At 43.9% G+C, this 22,006-nt stretch overlaps 1 protein-coding gene across 1 annotated transcript in view; it reads left to right on the top strand.

The window, feature by feature from the left end:
* Positions 1-22,006, top strand: part of scn5lab (sodium channel, voltage gated, type V-like, alpha b) — a 371,240-nt gene that overhangs the window by 87,682 nt on the left and 261,552 nt on the right. The window contains exons 11-12 of the mRNA XM_068015187.1: positions 3,010-3,381; positions 16,790-16,925. Of these exons, the coding sequence (XP_067871288.1) occupies positions 3,010-3,381; positions 16,790-16,925 (508 nt within the window). The remainder of the gene's footprint in view (positions 1-3,009; positions 3,382-16,789; positions 16,926-22,006) is intronic.

The following is a 22,006-nucleotide window of genomic DNA, read 5'->3' as shown; positions in this document are numbered from 1 at the left end:
GGCACATAATGTACTGTGGGTGGGGCAACACTACTGGCTGAGTCCTGAAAGACATATCTGCCAGTCTGGGCCTGCGGCAGGTGGTAAGAGAACCAACAGGAGGGAAAAGCCTACTTGACCTCGCCCTCGTCAATCTACCTGTGGCAGATGCATCTGTCCATAACAGTCGTGGTTGGAGTGGCCATTGCACAGCCTTTGTGGAGACAAAGCCCCATTTTCTCACTGAGGATACCCTCCATTGTGTCGTTTGGCAATACCACCCCTATGCTAAATGGGATAGATTCAGGCCAAATCTAGCAGCACCAAACTGGGCATCCATGAGGTGCTGTGGGCCTTCAGTCACAGCACAATTGTAATCAAGCACAATCTGTAACCTAATGGCCCGGCATATCCCCCACTCTATCATTACCATCAAGCCGAGGGATCAACCCTGGTTCAATGAAGAGTGCAGGAGGGCATGCCAGGAGCAGCAGCAAGAATACCTAAAAATGAGGTGCCAACCTGGTGAAGCTGCAACACAGGACAACATGCATGCAAAGCAGTGGAAGTAGCATGTGATAGACAGAACTAAGTGATCCCACAACCTGCGGATCAGCTCTAAGCTCTGCAGTCCTGCCACATCTAGTCATGAATGGTGGTGGACAATTAAACAACTAAATGGAGGAAGAGACTTCACAAACAGCCCCATCCTCAATGATGGAGGAGCCCAGCACATCAGTGCAAAAGTCAAGGTTAAAGCATTCGCAACCGTCTTCAGACAGAATTGCTGAGTGGACGATTCATCTCGGCCTCCTCCTGAGGTCCCCAGCATCAGACATGGCAGTCTTCAGCCAATTCAGTTCGCTCCATGTGATATTAAGGCTGAAGGCACTGGATGCAGCAAAGGCTATGAGTCTTGACAACATCCTGGCAGTTGTACTGAAGACTTGTGCTCCAGAACTAGCTGCGCCCCTAGCCAAGCTGTTCCAGTACAGCTACAACACTGGCATCCACCAACAATGTGGAAAATTGCCCAGGTATGTCCTGTACACAAACAGGATGAATCCAATCTGGCCAATTACTACCACATCAGTCTACTCTCAATCATCAGCAAAGTGATGGAAGGTGTTGTTGATAGTGCTATTAAGTGGCACTTACTCAGCAATAACCTGCTCATTGATGCTGTTCGGATTCTGCCAGGGCCACTGTTACGACCAGGTGAGGAAGGTGTCTAGGGTTCCCTCTCAGCCTTCACCTGGTCTTACCGTAATAGGGTTTCATTTTAAACACACTCTGTTTTTAGCTCCCCCTTGGTGAATCCTTGTTCACCACTTTCCAATTGTAAGGCAAAGAAACCAGCACAAACAGGTTTTCTGAGGTTTAAAGAAGAAAAGTTGAAATTTATTAAACTTAAACAAACTCTAATTTGGTTGACACCTACGGATGCACGACGCACCCACACTAGCATGCATACGCGATACACACATGCAAATAGAGACAGAAAAGAGCAGAAGAAAAAATAAAGTGGAAAGGTTTTAGGCAATATCTGAAGAGTTTTTGTTACACTTCTTCAAGCTCACTGTAGAGTAATTGTTTGTGGGTAGATCTTGCTTTTCGCTGGGGCCCAGTATTCCTCTTAAACTTTGTTCGCTGTAGGGAATTTTTCTCCCTTGGGATTCATGTGTCTTCAGTGGATTCAGAGGCTTGTCAGAAAGAGATGGGAGACAGGAGAGATCTTCTCAGTCCAGGAGCAAATAGTCTTTCTGAGTTCAAACTCTCTGTGGCTAGTTCAAAAGACCCTGGAACAGCCAGTTAGTCATGTGACCAACTGATCTAACCAGTCCTGGATTGTATCACCTCAGCAGTCTCTGGAAGGCTCCTCTTACACACAATACCTGATGATCAAGCTCGATTGTGGGTTGAATGTGTCAGGGAATGGTCCTTTGTCCTTCCAAACATTGTCTGTTAATATGCAAATGTCTTTTCCAGCCACGACTGATCTGTTTAGCAAGTCATTTCCTCACTCCAGCAACAATTTAAAATCAATGCCGATGACAAAATTAAAGTGCCTCATTCTTGGCAGGTCAGGGCTCAGCATAACACCACTCAGCTCCTGACTTCATTATAGCCTTGGTCCAAACATGGACAAAAGAGCTGAACTCCAGAGATGAGGTGACATCAAGGCAGCATTTAACCGAGTATGACATCAAGGATCCCTAGCAAAACTGGAGTCAATAGGAATCGGGGAAAACACTCTGCTGGTTGGAGTCGAACCTAGGGCAAAGGAAGATGGCTGTGGTTGTTGGAGGTCAATCATCTCAGTCCCAGGACATCACTGCAGAAGTGCCTCAGGGTAGTTTCCTAGGCCCAACCATCTTCAGTTGCTTCATCAGTGATCTTCCCTCCATCATAAGGTCAGAAGTGGGGATATTCACTGATGATCGTGGGTGTACCTACACCATATGGACTGCAGCAGTTCAAGAAGGTGGCTCACCACCACCACCTTCTCAAGGGCAATTAGGGATGGGCAATGTCCACATCCCATGAACAAATAAAAAAAATCCCTTAATTCTTGATTCTCGAGGGAATGCAAGCCTAGTCTCTGCAATGTAGCCTCATAATTTAACCCTTTTAGCCCTGGTAGCATTCTGGTGAATCTGTGCTACAACCCCCAAAGCTAATATATCCTTCCTGAGGTGTGGTGCCTAGAACTGAATACATTACTCCAGATGAAGTCTAACCAGAGCTTTATACATAAGGAACATAACTTCCAACTCTTTGTATTCCAGAGATAAAGGCTAATAATCCTGAGCTTGGTGATTTTGTTTAAATCTTGTTTTTTTCCCTCTTCTGAGAACTTGCATGGCTGCAGGTAACTGGGGACTACTTGGGGGCTGGGGGTAGGTGTATGGTAGGGACTGGACATTAACTGCATGGGGCATCCTCAACTGACCAACTTTCTTTTCCCGTCTATCAGTTTGTTGTGTTGCTATGAGTGTGTACCTTTTACAATTTGGATTCTTTCCACAGCCTCTCATGACACCTATCCTTTCGAACCATCACCCGCTCAGACGGGGCAGCATATTCCGATTCCGGACTCACTCCGCAGACGCCACCATGGAACACACATTTATGGATGATGAGGGCAGCGTCTTTGATGACAGTGAGAGCATCAGGGGCTCCTTGTGCCTCCCTCAGCTCTACAGAACCAACAGCAACCAGAGCCATGGGAGCCATCGATCCGTGCCAGCCACAGTGAATGTGCCATTCCACGGGCGGAGAAAGTTGCACAGCGCCGTGGACCAGAATGGAGTTGTGTCTGTGGTTGGAGGACCCCCCATCTCACCAACCACTCTCCTTCTCCCTCAAGTGACCGTGGACAAGCCAATCATTGAAGACAATGTAAGAACTGTTACCTCTTAAAAGCTTTTTTTTAAATTGAAAACAGCAGGCAATTAGGAAGGCAAATGGTATGTTAGTTCTTGTTACAAAGAGCATGGAGTATAAGAGTAAAGAAATCCTACTAAATTATACAGGGCATTGGTGAGGCCACACCTGGAATACTCTGTACAGTTTTGGTCTCCTTATCTAAGGAAACTTGCCCTAGAGGGAGTGCAATGAAGGTTCACTAGACTGGTTCCTGGGATGAGGGGATTGTCCTATGAGGAGAGATTGAGTAGACTAGCCTATATTCTCTGGAGTTTAAAAGAATGAGAGGTGATCAGATTGAAACACATAAAATCCTTAAGGGGCTCGACATATGCTGTGAAAATGTTTCCCCTGGCTGGGGAATCTAGAACACAGGGTCACAGTCTCAGAATAAGGGGGTTAGCCATTTAAGACTGAGATGAGGAGAAATTTCTTCACTCCAAGGTTTGTGAATCTGTGGAATTTTCTATCCCTGAGACATATGGATGCTCAGTCATTGAGTATATTCAAGACAGAAGTCGATAGATTTTTGGGAACTAAAGGAATGAAGAGATATGGGAATAGTGTGGGCAGGTGGAGTTGAGGTAGACCATCAGTCATGATCTTGTTGAATGTTGGAGCAGGCTGAAGGGGTCATTTGGCCTACACAAGCTCCTATTTCTTACGTTCTTACATTTCTGATACTAGTTATCCACTTCTTTGAAATTATACTGTTCAGGAAATCATGTGAGCCAAGATAAAGAGAGGTGAGAAATGGCAATTGGACAAGTCATAGAGAGATACAGCACCAAAACAGGCCCTTCGAGTCCAAGCTGACCATCAACCACCCATTTATACTAATCCTATTTTCCCTCTCACATCCCCACCTTCCCTCAATTCTCCTACCTACACTAGGGGCAATTTTTTTTTACAATAGCCAATTTACCTATCAACCCACAAGTCTTTGGTATGTGGGAGGAAACCAGAGCACCCAGAGGAAACCCACAAGGTCACGGAGAACTTGAAAACTCCGTACAGGCGGTACCCAGAACCGAACCCGGGTCGCTGGAGCTGTGAGGCTAACCACTGCCCAACTGTGAGGCTAACCACTGCCCAACTGTGAGGCTAACCACTGCCCAACTGTGCAAGCAATAACAGTTTGGATGAGAATGCAAACCATAACAAGGTGGTAAATGGTATAGACTATCCCCTCTCATACACATAGGTCGCTGGGTCAAAAACCTGGAACTCCCTCCCTAACAGCATTAATGGGCGTACGTACACCAGATGGACTGCAGGGGTTCAAGAAGGTGGCTCACCACCACCTTCTCAAGGGCAATTAGAGATGGGCAGCAGATGACGGCCTTTCCAGCGACAGCCACATCCCATGAAAGAATAAAAAAAAACTCATTGCTAAGTCTTGCAGTGATGCTCCTGAGGTGGTTGCCGGACCATTTATGACTTTCTCGGCCTTCTCTCCCTCCCCTTCTCTCTCATTCTTCTCACTGGGGTACAGTTCCACAGGCACCTCTCACCCCAGCAGTCATTATGTGACCCTTGACAGTGAGCATTCAACCAACAAGGGGGCATTGTCATCGAGTCTGCTTCGATTATAAGGGGTGCTGACGGAGTAGACAGGAAAAACTGTTTCCACTGGCAGAGGACACAGATTGAAGATAATTTTGCCAAACTAAAAATCCAGGGCAAAAACGAGGCATTTTGTTTGACGTTTTAGTTGCCAAACAATTTTAGCAGCCCATTTTAATTTTTTTTTTTTAAAAACCCGACAACGCTTCTCCGTCAGCTAAATAACCTTGAAAATAAATGGACTGGGGAGGAGCAGCATCTGGGACTGGTTGTCTAGGTACTGCAGTATTGGTGCTATGGAAACAACTGCTCAGTTCATGATGCAGTGTGCAGAATGTTCCATTGTGCGGTGCAAACTGGGGGTGGGGTTGGGGGTGGTGTGAGGTTTAAGGTTGTTGGCCTGGTCTGGGGATGAAAAGGTGAGCAGGTTGCTAAGTGATGGAAGGTTAAAAAAAGAAAACCAACAACAGGTCAGCAGCATAATGGCATATTTTTAAAAAATGCATGGTGTTTCATCAGTGATTAAAATGAACATATTTAGATACTCATATTGTGGCAAAACCAGGTGGAAACTAAACAATTACTTGTGAAAATTAAAATGGAATCATCAGAAAACTGGCCCAGGGTGCATTCTGAATAATGCGGAATTGAACTAAATTCTCTGTGGTACAGAGAACATTAGAACTATTGGGAACAGCAAGAGTGTCAAGTCTAGATGCGCCAAACCCTGATTCGGGACTTGAACCCACAAGCTTTCGGTGTAGAAGGAAGCATACGAGCAATGGAGCCAAGCGCCCCGTAGGTGTGCACGAAGGTTGGGGTGGCTGCTGTGGGGAAGCAGCCCAGCCCTGTACATTTGTGGGGCCCCCAATGTCCTTAAATAACGATACATGAAAAAGAAAGATCTGCAATTATAATGTACATTTTACAACCTCAGAAGGCCCCAAAGTGCTTTACAGCTATCGATGTATTTCTTAACTAGGGAGCACATAAAAACACAGGAACAGCAGTAAACCATTTAGCCCTTCAAGCCTGTTTGCCAATTCAATGAGATCATGGTGAGATCATGAGATCATCACTTCAAACACCTATCTTTGCCCCATATCCCTTAATACTTTCAGTTAACAAAAATCTATCAATCTCAGTTTTAAAATTAACAATTGATCTACCATCCATTGTCATTTGTATGTAGAAGTGTTTCCTAATTTGACTCCTGAAAGGTCCAGCTCTAATTTACAGATTATGTCCCCTAGTCCTACATTCCCCAACCAGTGGAAATACTTTCTCCCCATCCACCCTATCTGTTCCCCTTAATATCTTGAAAACTTCAATCACATCACCCCAACCTTCTAAATTCTGGGGAATACAGCCCTAGTTTATGTAATCTCCCTTCGTAATTTAACCCTTGGAATCTAAGTATCATTCTGGTAAATCTACACTCCTTCGAAACCCAAACACAACAGCCAATTTGCACACAGCAAGATCCCACAATTAACACTCTGATAATGACCAGTTAATTTGTTTTTTTTTTAGTGGTATTGATTTGAAGGTTATATATTGATCAGGACTCTGGATATATCTCCCCTGCTTTTCTCCAAACCACTGCCGTAGGATCCTTTCCATCTCGTCCTTGAATTATTTTCATAGGATGAGGGTATCACTGGCAGGCCAGCATTTGTTACCCCTCCCTACATTTTAAAGCCAGCCACATTGCTGTGGGTCTGGAGTCACATGTAGGCCAGCAGATTTCCTTCCCTAAAGGGCATTAGTGAACCAGATGGGTTGTTTCCTGGACACCATTACCAAGACTTGTTTTCAATTGCAGATGTTTAATTAATTACATTTAAATTCCACTAGCTGTCATGGTGGGATTTGGACCAGTGTCCCCAGGGCAGATAGGGGGCCCCTTGCTTAAAGCATTGTATCTGAAAGAGAGAGCTACAGTGTCAGCTTAGATTTTTTGCAGTCAAGGCTCTGGAGTGGGACTTGAACCAAGAACCTCCTGTCTCAGGAGTGAGAGTGCTACTCATGGAGCCACAGCTGACACTTGTGTGATTGTAGCAGTCAGCAACAGCATATTAGCAATACAGAGGGGCAAAAGCCCCATCCATCATGTCACAATGATAAAGACATTTATTAGGTGTTAATAGTTGGTGGTAGACTGGGTTCTTGGAATGATCGGAAAACTTAACCTCTGCATCTGTTGGCCATCTAGGGAGGTTTGTGCTGTGGCAGGGGCTGTGCCTGGAATGGCAACTATTGGAGTATGGTTTTATGTTTATTTTTAAATAAACTTTCTATAAACGGAACATTTATAGCTGCACGTACAATGATGCCAACAACCGTAACTTGTATTTATGTGGTGCTTTTAATGTAGTAAAACATCCCAAGGTGCTTCACAGAAATGTTAACAAACAAAATTTGACACTGAGCCACAAGATATTAGGAAAGGTGAGAAGTAGGTTTTAAGGAGTGTTTTAAATGAGCAGAAAGAGATAGAAAGGTATTAAGGACAAATTAGGATGGGTGACTAACAGTTTGGTTGAAGAGAAAGGCCTTATAGGAGGAGAGAAAAGTGGAGAGGGAAAAAGGTTTAGGGAGGGTATTCCAGAACTTAGGGCCGAGACAGCTGAAGGCATGGACACCAAGGGTGGAGCGAAGAAAATTGGGGATGTGCAAGAAACCAGAATTGGAGGGGTGCAGAGATTTCGGAGGGTTGTAGACTTCCTCATATGTGCTTTAAAGGAAACACAAGCCCTTTACCCGAAGGATCCTCCATCTGTAAGCAGCCGTTGTCCTTCGAGGTTCTAACTCTTCCTCCATGACCACTGAAAACTTGCTGGTTCCGCTGCTGGCCATGGTTCGTAACCCTGAGCCTGGGACCCTTACCTGGACCTGAGCAACTCGCAGAAGAGCAGGGACAACCACCCTCTCAGGTCTCAAATGACCCTGCTACCTTAATTTTGCTACTTTACTCTAAATAATAATGTAAAATTAAAGTATTATGTAAAAATAGGAACAGAATGTATGATGGGGACTGAACTGCACCTGTTCACCCTGGTCCAATCATTCCTGGCCTTCTAATCCTGCTTCCTCTAAAGACAACACTAATTCTTGACTCCTTGAATAATTGCTTGCGTGTCATTGTGCTGAACATGGCTATATGACAGTTCTGGTTCTTCTCTGCCCTGAAAAAGTCAGAGGCCGGCATCTCTTTTACACAGCAGCACCACCGGGGAGGTGGTGGCTGCTGCCGGTAATGCACCCACCCGAGGCCCAGGATCCTCGATGGACCCAGGGCACAGGTGAGTGCTGGTGGGAGAGGTTTCACGGGGTGGGAGTTGCGGAGGAGGGGGATGGGCAGCAAGGGCTGGGGTTGGCGTTCATCTGCCCCCTCCTTCCCAATGCCAGGAGACTACAAGCAATCCCGCACTGGTTTGCCCATGGTGCTCCCCATGTGGAGACAGGCCCACCCGCCACTGGGCTAATATTGCCAGCAGTGGGAAGAGGCCCTTAACTGGGCATTAATTGCCAACTTAAGGGCCTCAATTGGCGGCGGGGTGGGAAGGCTGTCCACAGGCCTTCCTGCCACAGACTTAATCGGGGTGGAGGCAGGAAGGTGATGCGATCCCCACTTGCCACCATCCCACTTGATTAAATGCTCTCTCCGCCTTCAAAATTCAGCTCCTTATATGTCAGCCATCAGGTCCGGAGATTTGTCAGTTTTTAGTCCCATTAATTTCTCCAGAATTATTTCTTGTAATATTAATGACTTTAAGTTCCTCATTCTCACTAGACCCTTGATTCCCCATTATTTTTGGAATATTTTTTGTGTCTTCTACCATGCAGACAGACATAAAACATTTGTTTAATGTTTCCGCCATTTCCTTATTCTCCATTATAATTTCTCCTGTCTCTACCTCTAAGGGATCCATCTTTACTTTCGCTAGTCTCTTCGTTTTTACATGTGCCATGCAGACCCCACCTGCCAAGAATGAGGCATATTAATTTTGTCATATGAACATTGATTTTAAACCTGCTGGGAAGTAGAGAGTTACAAGGGCTGCCAGATACTTAGCTGAAAACCATTTGCATACTAACAGACAGTGCTTGTGGAGACAAAAGGACCATTCCCAGAATGGATTTTGATCAGCAGACATTGAAGGTGTAAGGAAGAGCATTCCAGAGACTGCTAAGGTGATACAATCCACAAAAGCCAGGACTGGTTAAACCAGCTGGTCACATAACTAACTGGCTGGCACAGGGTTTTTTAAACTAGCCACAGAGTTTTTGAACTCAGAAAGACTGTTTGCTCCTGGAGTGAGAAGACCTCTCCTGTCTGCTCCCATCTCTTTCTCACAAGCCTCTGGACCCACTGAGGACACATGAACTTCAAGACAGAAAAGTCTCCTACATCGAACAAGGTTTAAGAAGAAAACTGGGCCCCAATGAAAAGCAAGACCTACCTACAATCAAGAACTTTACAGCCAGCTCGAAGAACAGTAACCAAAAATCAGCTTCAGATATTGCCTCAAACTTTTCCACTTTATTTCTTCTGCTCTTTTCTGTCTCTATCTGCATATGTGTATTGCGTATGCATGCTAGTGTGGGCCGTCGTGTATCCGTAGGCATTAACTGAATTAGAATTTAAGTTTACTAAAGTTCAACCTTTTTTCTTTAAACCTAAGAAAACCTGTTTGGCTAGTTTCTTTGCCTTATAATTGAAAGTTAGTGAACAAGGATTCACTAAGGGGGAGCTGAAAAAAACAGTGTGTTTAAAATTAAACCCTGTTATGCTAAGACCAGGTGAAGGATGAGAGGGAACCTTAGACCCCTTTCTCACCTGGTCATAACACAAACCTATAGTGGCTTCTACAATCTGTTTTTTAGTCTCTTGCTAGCTTATTCTAATATCTATTTTCCGTTCATCAATTTCTGGGCCATCCTTTGCTGCATTCTAAAATCCTTCTAATTCTCAGGCTTACTACTCTTTTTTGGAAACATCATAAGCCTCTTCCTTTAATCCATGGTTGGACCACTTTTCCCATTGGAATTTATTCCTTAAGGAACGTATATTTGTTGAATTAATTCTTTAAATGTTTGCCATTACTTGAACTGCCACCTATTTTAATCTAGTTGCCCAACTTACCTTTACCAACTCACTCCTCATCCCTACGTAGTTTGGTTTGTTCAAATTTAGACCCTAATTTTTGACTTTTTAACTAAATCACTCTCCAACTCAGTATAAGATTCTATCATATTATGATTGCTCTTCCCCGGAGGCTCCTTTACCACAATTAACCTGTCTCATTGCATCATGCTAGATCCAAAATAGCCCGTTCTCTAGTTGGTTCCTTGATATACTTATCTAAAAAACTATCTTGAATGCATTCCATTGATAAAAATGTCAAAGTAAATGAAAATTTAAGTAGAGTGGGAATGGAAAAGGGAGTACCAATTACATAAAATGCACAGCAGAGGAACAGGCCATTCAGCCCAACTAGTCAATGCCAGTGTTTTTGCTTCACACAATATTCCTCCCACCCTTTTTCATCTATCCTCATCAGCATATACTTATATCCCTTTCTCCCTCATGTGTTTATCCAGCTTCCCCTATTCTATTTGCCTCAACTACTTGGTTGTGGTAGCGAGTTCTACATTCTCATCACTCTCTGGGTAAAGAAGTTCCTCAACTCAAGTTGACAAGGCTACATTTTCCAAGTCCGCACATGCAACGAGATACTTTGTGCACTGCAAGCGTGTGCCTGAAAATTGGGAGAGGGGAGTGTCCGTCCACCCTCTCATTTGCTGGCAAGCTCTCGCACCACTCAAGCATGAAAGACACTGTAAAAAAAAAAGAATGAATGAAGTTAGATTCATATAGTGCCTTTCACTTCCTCAGGATGTCCCAATCCGCTTCATAGCTAATGAGGCACTTTTTGAAGTGTAGTCACTGGTGCAATGCAGCAGCCAGTTTGAGCAGAGCAAGCTCCCACAAACAGCAATGTGACACTGGCCAGATAATCTGTTTTTTAATGTTAGTTGAGCGATAAATATTGGCCAGGACACCAGGGACAACTCCTCTGCTCTTTTTGTTCTTCGAAATTGTGCCATGGTATCTTTTACCTGAAAGGGCAGACTGGACATCAGTTTAGCATTTCATTTTAAAGATGGCATCTTTGACAGCACGGCAGTCCACAGTACAACATTGGGAGTGCCAGTTGAGATTTTGGTGCTCAGTTTCTGGAGCTGGACTATGAACCCTCGATCTTCTGACTCAGAAGCTATAATGCTACCCACTGAGCCGTGTAGGAAAGAAATTACAAATCTATCCCGTGTCATTAAATGCCATGAACAAGCCTGTTACTGATACAGATACTCAGACAAAAGAAACAACAGGGGCTAAGGTTCCATGGGGGCTTTGTCGCCTCACTTGGTCAAAGAGGTAGGCTTTAAGGAGCGTATGAAATGAGGAGAAGGATATAGAGAGATGGACAGGTTTAGGGAGGGTATTCCAGAGCTTAGGACCCAGGCAACTGAAGGCACGGCCACCAATGATGGAGTGATTAAAATTAGGGATGCAAGAAGCCATAATTGGAGAAGTGCTGATATCTCAGAAGGTTGTGGGACTGGAAATTTCAGAGATAGGGAGGGCCGAGACCATGGAGGTTATTGAAAACAAGAATGAGAATTTTAAATTTGTGTTATGCTGGTCCAGAAGCCAATGCATGCTGGTGAGCACAGAAATGATATGGGCAGCAGACTTTTGGATGAGCTGATGTTTATGGATGGTGCAAGATGGAGGGCCGCACTGGAGAGTGTTGAAATAGTGGAGGCTACAAGTAACAAATGCGTGCACAATTAACTAATTATAAGATACAAATAGTCATTTGGTAGTACAGAACTTGAGTATTGCTGAAAATAGAGATATGTTGTCGAAGCTTTTCGTCTTGCATTCATCAGGACAATCAGAAAGAATACCATTGTAAGGGAAAACAACAACTTCATACAGTATGAGAAGATAGTGCTGATTGGTTGGCAAGTAAACTCTGATTGGTAGAAGCGTTGCCAACGAGAATGCACCAGTTTACGGTGACTGACTGCTAACTGCCAAGCTTTGTTTGAAATTTAAACTAAGCAGCTTGACTCTGATTGGTCAAGGCATTGCCCTGAGGTATGAACCAGCGAATGGCTGTCACTTATTTTGTTTAGCTGAAACAGGCGCAATGTGTGTACAATGTATTTTCCTGTCCGCAAAGAACAGAGCCCTGTTATAAGATAATTGCCTAAACATCTGGCTGGTGGGGGTGGGGTAAATAAGGAGAATTGCTTTTTACTCAGTGAGTTGTTATGCTCTGGAATGCACTGCCTGAAATGATGGTGGAAGAATATTCAATAGTAACTTTCAAAAGGTAATTGGATAAAAACTGGAAAAGAAAAATTTTGCAAGACAGTGGGGAAAGATAGCTCTTTCAAGGAGCTGGACTTGACAGGGGCAAAATGGCTTGTTCTGTGCATTTGAGTGGGATTATCATGGATTAGAACTGTTGAAATCTTTAGAGTTCTAATACTAATTCATTCCTTATTAAAACATCCTGTCTATCTGTGAGAGACAAACCATTCTCCTGAAGAAGCAAAGCCCACCTCATCAACTATTTCTACCTCATCCAGGAATTTCTCTGCTTCATTCTCCCGCCTTGGGCGAGATTGGCAACTTGCCACTTGGGAATTAGGAATGCAAAACTGCATCCTACCCCCTCCATGTCTCCATGTTAAGAGACCACAATGATAATATAAAAACAAATTAAGCTGCACGAGTGTTGGAAACATTCTGTATTCTCTATAGGGCCTGTGGTAAACAAGGGAATCCAACTATAATCAGGAAGTGGGAAAGCCCAGAATAAGAAAAAAATCAATCACTTGGCTCAAACACAGTCTGAGTACTATCTACCCTCTCCTGGATGCACCCCTGCCTATTTAATCTTCTGATGGAAAGTTTGGTGCAAGACCTCTATGAAACCCAAGGGTAATCAAGCAAAAAGACTCCAAAATATTTATCCCTTATATCTTCACCATTCCGACAACATTTCAGCTCCTGCTGCAGCAACGTTGAGACTGTTGTATCCTACAGAGCATTTGATCATTTCAGTCTATATTTACCTCTATAATCAGAATCAAAAATTATCCAGCTCCATTTCAAGGGCTAATTCATTTCATGTCTCAACAGTTTTTAGTCAAGTAACACAAATTAGAATTTCAAAGGACGAGATCAAGGTAACAAATAAAACACAGTGGTCTGAAGCCTGGTATGCAATTATTTACAACCGTGTTCTTAATTCAATAAGTGTCTCCTATCATCTTTAGGGGATCCTTGGTGAAAATAGTATTGATAAAAATGGAGAGTTTTATTTTTAAATTATGAAATAGCTTGAGTTATGATGGAACCCATCTTGCATTGCAGAATACAAATCAGGAGGTCATAGAATGATAGAATGGTACAGCAGAGAAGGAGGCCATTCAGTCCATCATGTCTGTGCTGTACCTATTGTTAGCAGGAATCTGTATGTTACTGTGGCTAATTCTATCCCCTCGGTAGCCCAGCGGTTTAGGCTAGTGCTCTGAGGATAATGGGTTCGAATCCCACCACGGCACATGCTGAAACTTGAATTCAATTAATAAAATCTGGAAAATGGTGATATGAAACCATTGTCGATTTTTATAAAAACCCATCTGGTTCACTAATGTCCTTTAGGGAAGGAAATCTGCCACCCTTACCTGGTCTGGCCTATATGCGACTCCAGATCCACAGCTATGTGGTTGACTCTTAAATGCCCTCTGCGATGGTGTATCAAGCCACTCAGTTCAAGGGCAATTTGGGATGGGCAATAAATGCTGACCTAGCCAGTGATGCCCACATCCCACGAACAAATAAAAAAAAAGGTTAAGTAGCTGGTTCTATAGGGTGTTAGCAAATAACTATCCTTCCTGTGCTACAAACTTCCGTGATTTAGGTGCAAGCATAAAAACAAACCCAGGCACCAGTGGGTTACTTGCTCTCTGGCACCAGGCTGCGAAGAGGGATATTGATTCATTGCTTAAATAGCTCATTAAGAATGCCTGTGATACCAGCTACAAGCAGCATTTCATCCTCTTGGGACTGACCTGTTAGTCAGCACGTACATGAATTCTTTTTGGGTTGGCGCATTTAATGAAGCAAGAAGAGATTTCCACATGGTTTTGATTTGGTGGCAGCAGTTCACTGAGTCCAACTTAATTTGCTGCTTCACGGGTGGAGGAAATTGCAGTGCTGTGCGGTGTTGTATTTCAACAGGAGAAATGCTGCTGGAACTTAATGGATAAGTGCATTTCCTGGTGTGATACCAGGCTGTACAGTATCAGTACTAGCTAGAGTCTTGAGTCTCAGTCTGAGTCAGCAAATCTGATGGCAATTAGCGTGCAACTGCGAGTGCGCTACAATTGTACTACCAAGAGGCGGAAAGTGTGGACATTGGGCGATTTTTCATTCTTTCATTGGGATGTGGGCGTCGCTGGCTAGGCCAGCGTTCATTGCCCATCCCTAATTGCCCTTGAACTGAGTGGCCTGCTAGGTCATTACAGAGGACAGTTAAGAGACATTGCTGTGGGTCTGGAGTCACATGTAGGCCAGACCAGGTAAGGATGGCAGATTCCCTCCCCTAAAGGACATTAGTGAACCAGATAGATTTTTAATGCAGTTGATAGTTTTATGGCACTATTCCTGAGACTAGCTTTCAATTCCAGATTTTTCATTGATCAATTGAACTTTTTTTTTTATTAACTAATTGTTATGGTGAGATTTAAACCCATTTCCCCTGTGCATTAGCCTCTGCCTCTGGATTACTAGTCCAGTGACATTACCACTACGCCACTGTCTCCCCATCCTGCCTGAGATGCACCACAGGGCCGAATAGTCCTTCTGGCATTCACTACTTAGGCTCAAACATGAGGAGTGGAATTGTAGCCCAGCAATAGATGAGCATCTTTAGGAGGAAATGGTTGGTGATAAACCTGCTTCACATGCAGTGACTTACTCTGGAGTGGTGTTACTAATATTTGGAAGTTGGCTGCAGCAACAATTATCTTGTGCACAGTAAGATCCCATAATAGCTAATGGATCAATTCCTCTGCTTTGCACTGTCGAGATGAATTTTCAACACATGCCACAGAGTCCTTAATGCTCACTGAAACTATTAGACACACCCTTGGTTAATGCTTCACCCAAAGGATGACATCTCTGATGGCAGAGCACTCCCTCAGTACTGCACTGAAGTGTTAAGCTATGTTCTGAAGCTGGGCTCAAGACCATAACTTTCTGACTGAAACAAACTGACACCTTGATGACATCTTATTGAATTGGGTGGACATAAAAGATCGCAGCAGCGGGGCGTTTTCCCATTGCCCTGGCTGGTATTTATTCTTCATGTACAACAGATGATCTGGTCATTTGTTTCATTGCTGTTTGTGGGATCTTGCTGTGTGCAAATTAGCTTCCCCATTTCCTACATTGCGACAGTGGCTGTACTTCAAAAAAAAAACTTCACTGGCTGAAAAACACTTCGGGGTGTTCTGAGAATCATAGAATAATACAGCACGAAAGTAAACCATTCAGCCCATCATGCCTGTGCTGGCTCTTTGAAAGAACTTTCCAATTAGTCCCATTTTCCTGCCCTTTCCCAATAGCCCTGCAAATTTATCCTTTTCAAGTAATTGTCCAGTTGCCTCTAGAAAATTACTATAGCATCTGATTCCAGATCATGTAAAAGAATTTCTCCTCTGGTGGTTTTGCCAATTGCCTTAAAGCGCTGTCCTCTGGTTACCGACCCTTGTTTGAAGTGACCCTCTGCCAATGGAAGCAGTTTCTCCATATTTACTCTATCAAAACCCTTCATGATTTTGAACACCTCTATTAAGTCTCTGCTCTAAGATGAACAACCCCAGCTTCTCCAGTCTCTCTACATAACTGAGTTCTTTTATCCCTGGCACCATTCTCCTCTTCACCCTCTCTAAGGCCTTGACATCCTTCCTAAGAATATAGTGCCCAGACTTAGACACAATACTCCAGCTGGGGCCTAATCAGTATTTTATAAAGTTTTAGCACAACCTCCTTGCTTTTGTACTCACTGCCTCTGTGAATAAATCCAAAGATCCAATATGCTTTTTTAACAGGTGTCTCAATTTGTTCTGCCATTTTCAAGAGTTGTGTACATACATCCCCAGGTCTCTCTCTTCCAGCACCCCTTTTAAAATTGTGTCATTTAGTTTATATTGTTGCCTCTCATCTTCCTACCTCGTTCTTCCTGAGGTTGTGAAAGGTGCTATATAAATGAAAGTTAGTTCTTTTTCTTTCTCTTCTTGTCATATCATAACTGCTTAAAACACAGCAGTTGAGCAGGAAGAGAGAGTCATTGCCCCATTCTTAAACCACTCAAACATAAAGGAAGATCCCATATTTGAAGCTGATGTGAACATTCAATGATTGACTGAAAGGTTAATGGAATCGATGATAGAGAAGTTACACCAGGAAGCTTGTTGTGTCGTATCCTTCTATTTATGGCTTTTTTATTCATTCATGGGATGTGGGCGTCGCTGGCTAGGATAGCATTTATTGCCCATCCCTAATTGCCCTTGAGAAGGTGGTGTTGAGCTGCCTTCTTGAACCACTGCAGTCCATGTGGGGTAGGTGCACCCACAGTGCTGTTAGGAATCTTAAGCAAGGAATCTTTTGTGAGGACATCATACTTCAGAATTAACCCTATTCTTTGTTTCTCCTGAGCAGTCCTCCCCGTCGGATAACGAAATGAGTAAGAAGCATTTGCTGACAGATCATCGTATGTCTGTGGGTTACCTGGAGGAGACGCATCAAAGAGAGCGGGCAGTCAGTGCAGCTAGTGTCATTACCAACACCATGGAAGGTAAGACCAAAGGAGAGGATAGAGGGTTGGAAACAAAGGCATTTCTTGAGGTATGGAGGGACTAGAAGGATGATTTGCAAAGGACCAGTTACACTTAAATCCTCTTCCCTTATGCTACATTTGCCACTGGTGGAAGATATACTATCCTGTGTTGAATCAGTAGCATTCGTTCTAGCAGCGTGCTGTTCTGTGTGTATTTGCTTTGTACAATGTGGCCAAGATGCTTCTACCCTGCACACCTCCTATTCCTTTTGTGTCCTGTGCTGTTTTTTTTATTCATTTATGGGACGTGGGCGTCGCTGACTAGGCCAGCATTTATTGCCCATCCCTAATTGCCCTTGAGAAGGTAGTGCTGTTACTGGGGAAGGAACAAATGTGCTGACTCAGTCTGTTTATTTATTTATTGATAATTAGGCCAAAAGTACAAAAAGCACAATCACAAAAATACAGCTCCATCAACCTCTTACACGATTCAGACTGGAAGGAAGTAACTAATGAGAGGCTCAGATATTCAGTCCAGTTTGGCAACCCTTCATTTCACTAAGCTCAGATGCTATCCAAGCTCAGTACTATTGCCTTAGTACAGATTGACTCAGTTCAGATTGGCTCAATACAGATTGGCTCAGTACAGTTTGTCTAAATACAGGTTGTCTCAATTCAGTTTGGCATGATTATTTATACAACAACCTCATTGAAGATCTTATGTTCCTGCACTGGTCAGACTGCAATATTCCCGCCAAAATGACTTATGCTCTGAATTGGTCCTCATCTGAATAAATCAACTGCAGTGATTTAATTCGTAGAGTGAGGGAATCATAGGAAGATACGGTATAGATGGAGGCCATGGTGCCCGTGCCTCTTCATAAGAACTATCCTGTTAGTCCCAATCCCTCTGCTTTTACCCCATAAGCCTGCACTTTTTTCCCCTTCAAGAATTTATCTGATTCCCTCTTGGAAGTTGTTGAATCTGCTTCCACCAGCCTTTCACATTCCAGGTGCATTCCAGGTCACAGTAACTCACTGAAGTTAGCCTAAGTGCTTCCGGTTCAGAGGCAGGAAAATCGACCAGACATCTCTCTGTTCCGTGAACTCTGCTGGAACGTACCTGTGCATGGTTGGCGGGTGAAGTTGTGAAGAGGATTGCCCTTGACTGTAATCACCCTCATGCTCAAATTGCCTTCTGAAGAGTGGTCACTTGTGCTGGTTTCCAGGGCATGAATGTCACCTGTGGGACTTGTACCCAGAATGAATTACTAACATTAAGAGAAAAGCAGAAATGACAGGCAGAGAAATGTGATGGGGAATGAAACAGTTAAAAAAAAAGACCAATAATAAGCAGAAAAATATTAAGATTGCTGTCAAACTTCATCAGAACTATTTTCAATTTTTTTTTAAAGAAACAGGGCCTTGTTGGTAGAAGTTCTCTTTGAACCCATGTAGCTTCCGTCATGCACAGATGCAGACCTTATTGACGAAAAGTTGTATGACTTACATATTCGTTGAATGGTGTAGGAATAGCTAATGGTGGTACTGGAAGAGAGCTCAGGGTGTTATTACCTAACACTTCAGATGATAAATCAGCGAGATGCAGCAATCAGCAAAGCAAACAGCTGAGCTATGTTGCCACGTCAGTACAGTATAGAGTAGATTTGTCAGGGTAGGATAGATTGGGGATGTGCTGATCTCACAATACTGATGGAAGGGATTACCATGCAAGGCTGTATTTATAAATTTGGCAAAGCCTTGCAAGAAAGTGTAGCGTGCATCATTGCTGCTGCTCCGATAGATTTGGTTAATTTTTAGGTCATTCGAGTTAATGGTCTGAAAGTACTTGTGCGACCTGTAAAGGCAGAGTAAGTAGCTACTTATTCCTGCTCATGTAGTTACCCTGGTCCATATATCATTCCTGAAAGGTTCAACCGCCACTTAGGGATTTGAGTGTCACACAGACACCTCCAGGGGTTAGCAGCTTGTAAACGATTTGCGTGAAGGTTGGGTGATAACAGAGCATAGCTATATTAGGATCAATTGCCAGACTACGCGCTGTAGTCCTCAAGTGCAGCTAAGTCTCTACATAGAACACAGGGAACATTGAATAAAAGATGGGTGACTTACACAGTGTGCAGATGGTGCAGAAATGCGTAAAGATACGACTGGAAAAGATGTCAGGATATTATTGCTTGACACTTCATATGTCAAATTGCAATCACGAAGGCTAATGGAATGGTGGCCTTTACATCTCCTATCTCAGCTTTTTTGTATCCTGAGAAAGTAAATCTGGAGTACTGGGCCCAGGGAGCATAAATTCAAACTGCTGAACGGGAACTTTCAGACTGTTGTTAAGGAGTTTTTCGAGCAAAGAGTGATCAGCGTGTGGAATTAACCTCTAGCAGAGGGGCTTGGTGCCAGGAATTTCCTCAGGGCTTCCCGAGTTTATGCCAAACTTCTGCCAGAAGCTCCGAGGAAATTCACCCCCTCGGAGGCATTAAAGGATCATTCGGCGGCTGCGAGCGTACATTTCTCTCTCTTGGCTGAGATGGACCAAATGCCCTCATCCTCATCCATGTTTGTCTGGTGAAAAATAGAGAAAACTGTATGAGGGGACAAGGCTCACAGTCTGAGCTACCACCGATATTAAAAAGGGTGAGAAAGAAGATGCAATAAATCGAGAAGGGGACACCATGTTTGGGTTTTTTGACATTCTGTAGACTGCAGGAGATGGAAAGCATATTGGTAGACAGGGCTGGGGGCAAGGAAAGAAGGAATATAAGAACCAAGGGGCCATTTAGTCCCTTGAGCCTGTTCCAGTGCCATTCAATGAGATCAAGGCTGATCTGTGACCGAACTCCATCTTCCGACCTTTAACCCATATCCCTTAATAGCTTTGGTGAACAAGAATCTATCAATCTCCGATTTAAAATTTACAATTGATCGGACATCAAATGCCGTTTGTGGAAGAGATTTCCAAACTTCTTTGCAAGTAAGACATTCCACAGTTTGGATTTACAAAGAAAGAATGAGTTAAGGGGAAGAGATAATATTATTTCAACACAATGATACAAGGAGGAGGAAGGAATATGTAGGATGGAGAATTTCCAGTTCATGAGGATTGAGAGAGGCAATGTACAGGGGAGCAAAAGTTAATTACATTAAGGGACAGGAAAGGCTGTAACAGAGAAAGAAATTCAAATATAAGAAAGCTTTGTTTGAAATTGAATATTTGAATATGACCTTTGACCTGCATTTTAGTGCTAACCGGAAAAATTGCAACATTGATGTTGATGTTTGGAAGCGGGTACATTTTGGGGAAGTGATGTTGAACTGGGAGAAATGCTGAGAGCAGTGATCCAGGGGTCGGTGTTGGGAACCCTGCTACTGCTCATTTATGTTAACAGCTCCGACTTCAAAGCTCAGTATAACACAGCCAAACCTACAGGGAGCAACATAGGACTAGATTTGCCCACAGGCTTCCGGACCCCGACATCAGGACCAAATGAGTGCCCTGAGACACACTTACTGGCAGCAGGACTGGCACAGGGATATTACCGGAGCAGGCCTCCTAATTGGCCACCTCCGAGCTCGCTCTCCTTAATTGGACGACGGGCGAGCCTGCAAAGCTGCTGGCCCCATCAGACAGCCAGCAGCTCTGGAGCCTTGGCAGCCCCACGGGGAGAGGAGGGCACTGCTAAGGCAGGTCAGAGATGGAGAGGGCGCCTGAGAGTTTAGTTCAAAATACAATTGAAGAGGGCCCAAGTATACAGGCCCCTTGGATCAGAAGGTTCAATGGGGCTGTGGGGTCTGCCTTTCTTGCCCACAGTCCCCTTTTTGGGGCATGGAGTCTCTGACTCCGATGGCCAACCTGGACTGCTGCAGGGAGGCGGCACCAGGGAGCTGGCAGCTTCCCTATACGGCGTAAGGCTGCTCAGCCACTGGCAACGGTGGGCCATCTAAATCGCCCCTAATTGGGGCCTTCAATATGGTAATTGGCTGCCCACTTCTGTTTAGTGGGCAGCTGATCAGGTCCCTGTCCCCTGCTGGGAAACCTCCCCGGTGGTGGAAATGTGCCGGGAGCTGTCCCAACTTGGCTCCCTGCTATTTTTCCATTCCCCTCATCCTCGTCTCCAAGCCCATCACCCGGAGGACAGTAACATTCTGTCCATAGAATCATAGAATGGATGCAGCACAGAAGTACCTGGTTACAGAGTATCAAATAGCCCTATTTTGTATTTTTGAACCAGAAGACCACGTACAAAGAACAAAAGAACAAAGAACAGTACAGCGCAGAAACAGGCCATTCGGCCTTCCATGCCTGCGCCGTACTTGCCCAAGTTCAGGATAAGAATAAATGTGAAAATCAGAAGGCCTAAGGGTGGAACAGAGTTTTTGGTTTAAGCAGAACTTATTCCATGTGACTTGCTCGCAACAAAGGCAAGAACAGGGATCTACCATCCCACCATCCCCCTCCCCCATAAATGCATACTCATTCATAAAAACAAACAGAAAAATATAATTAAACTGGTGTTATTATTTAATTGGGAGATGTCATGATGACACCACAAGGGGATGGCAGTAGTTTCTGCCACTAACTTGTTAAGGAAACTAATATGGGCAACAAGTGCCCATGCCAATGCCACTCACGTCCTGAAAATGTTTTTTTTTAAAATGGGGGTTTGCCTCAGCATGAAAAGGGCAAATTAAATGGAGATCATTGAGTTAAATATGTGAGGTTGGCAAAACTCCAATAATCTTGGTGAGCTGTTGAGGGAATTGCATCGGCAGTGGGCTTTGACCATGCTTGGAGCTCAGTTGAGACTGTACAAATATATTTATTTCCTGAGCAGCGCTCACATAGAGGAAGGTGACTGCTAGAGCAACTTCCTGCACTTAATTTAAACCTAGATCCTTGTAGGGAATGGACAGTTTTATATCATGATCCAGTCTCCAACATCTCATTATCTCTTTTACCATCTCTCTATTTTATCAGTACCATTATGGGCAGTTGTATTCTGAAGCTTCTTCTGCTATTCCTGCTAACCTGCATAAATGACATGCTCCATATACTTCCCCCGTATCCTCTCATG

The sequence above is a fragment of the Heterodontus francisci genome, chromosome 2 (genome assembly GCF_036365525.1).
Source record: "Heterodontus francisci isolate sHetFra1 chromosome 2, sHetFra1.hap1, whole genome shotgun sequence".
Classification (NCBI taxonomy): Eukaryota; Metazoa; Chordata; class Chondrichthyes; order Heterodontiformes; family Heterodontidae; genus Heterodontus; species Heterodontus francisci.
This window is presented reverse-complemented; position numbering and strand designations above follow the sequence as displayed.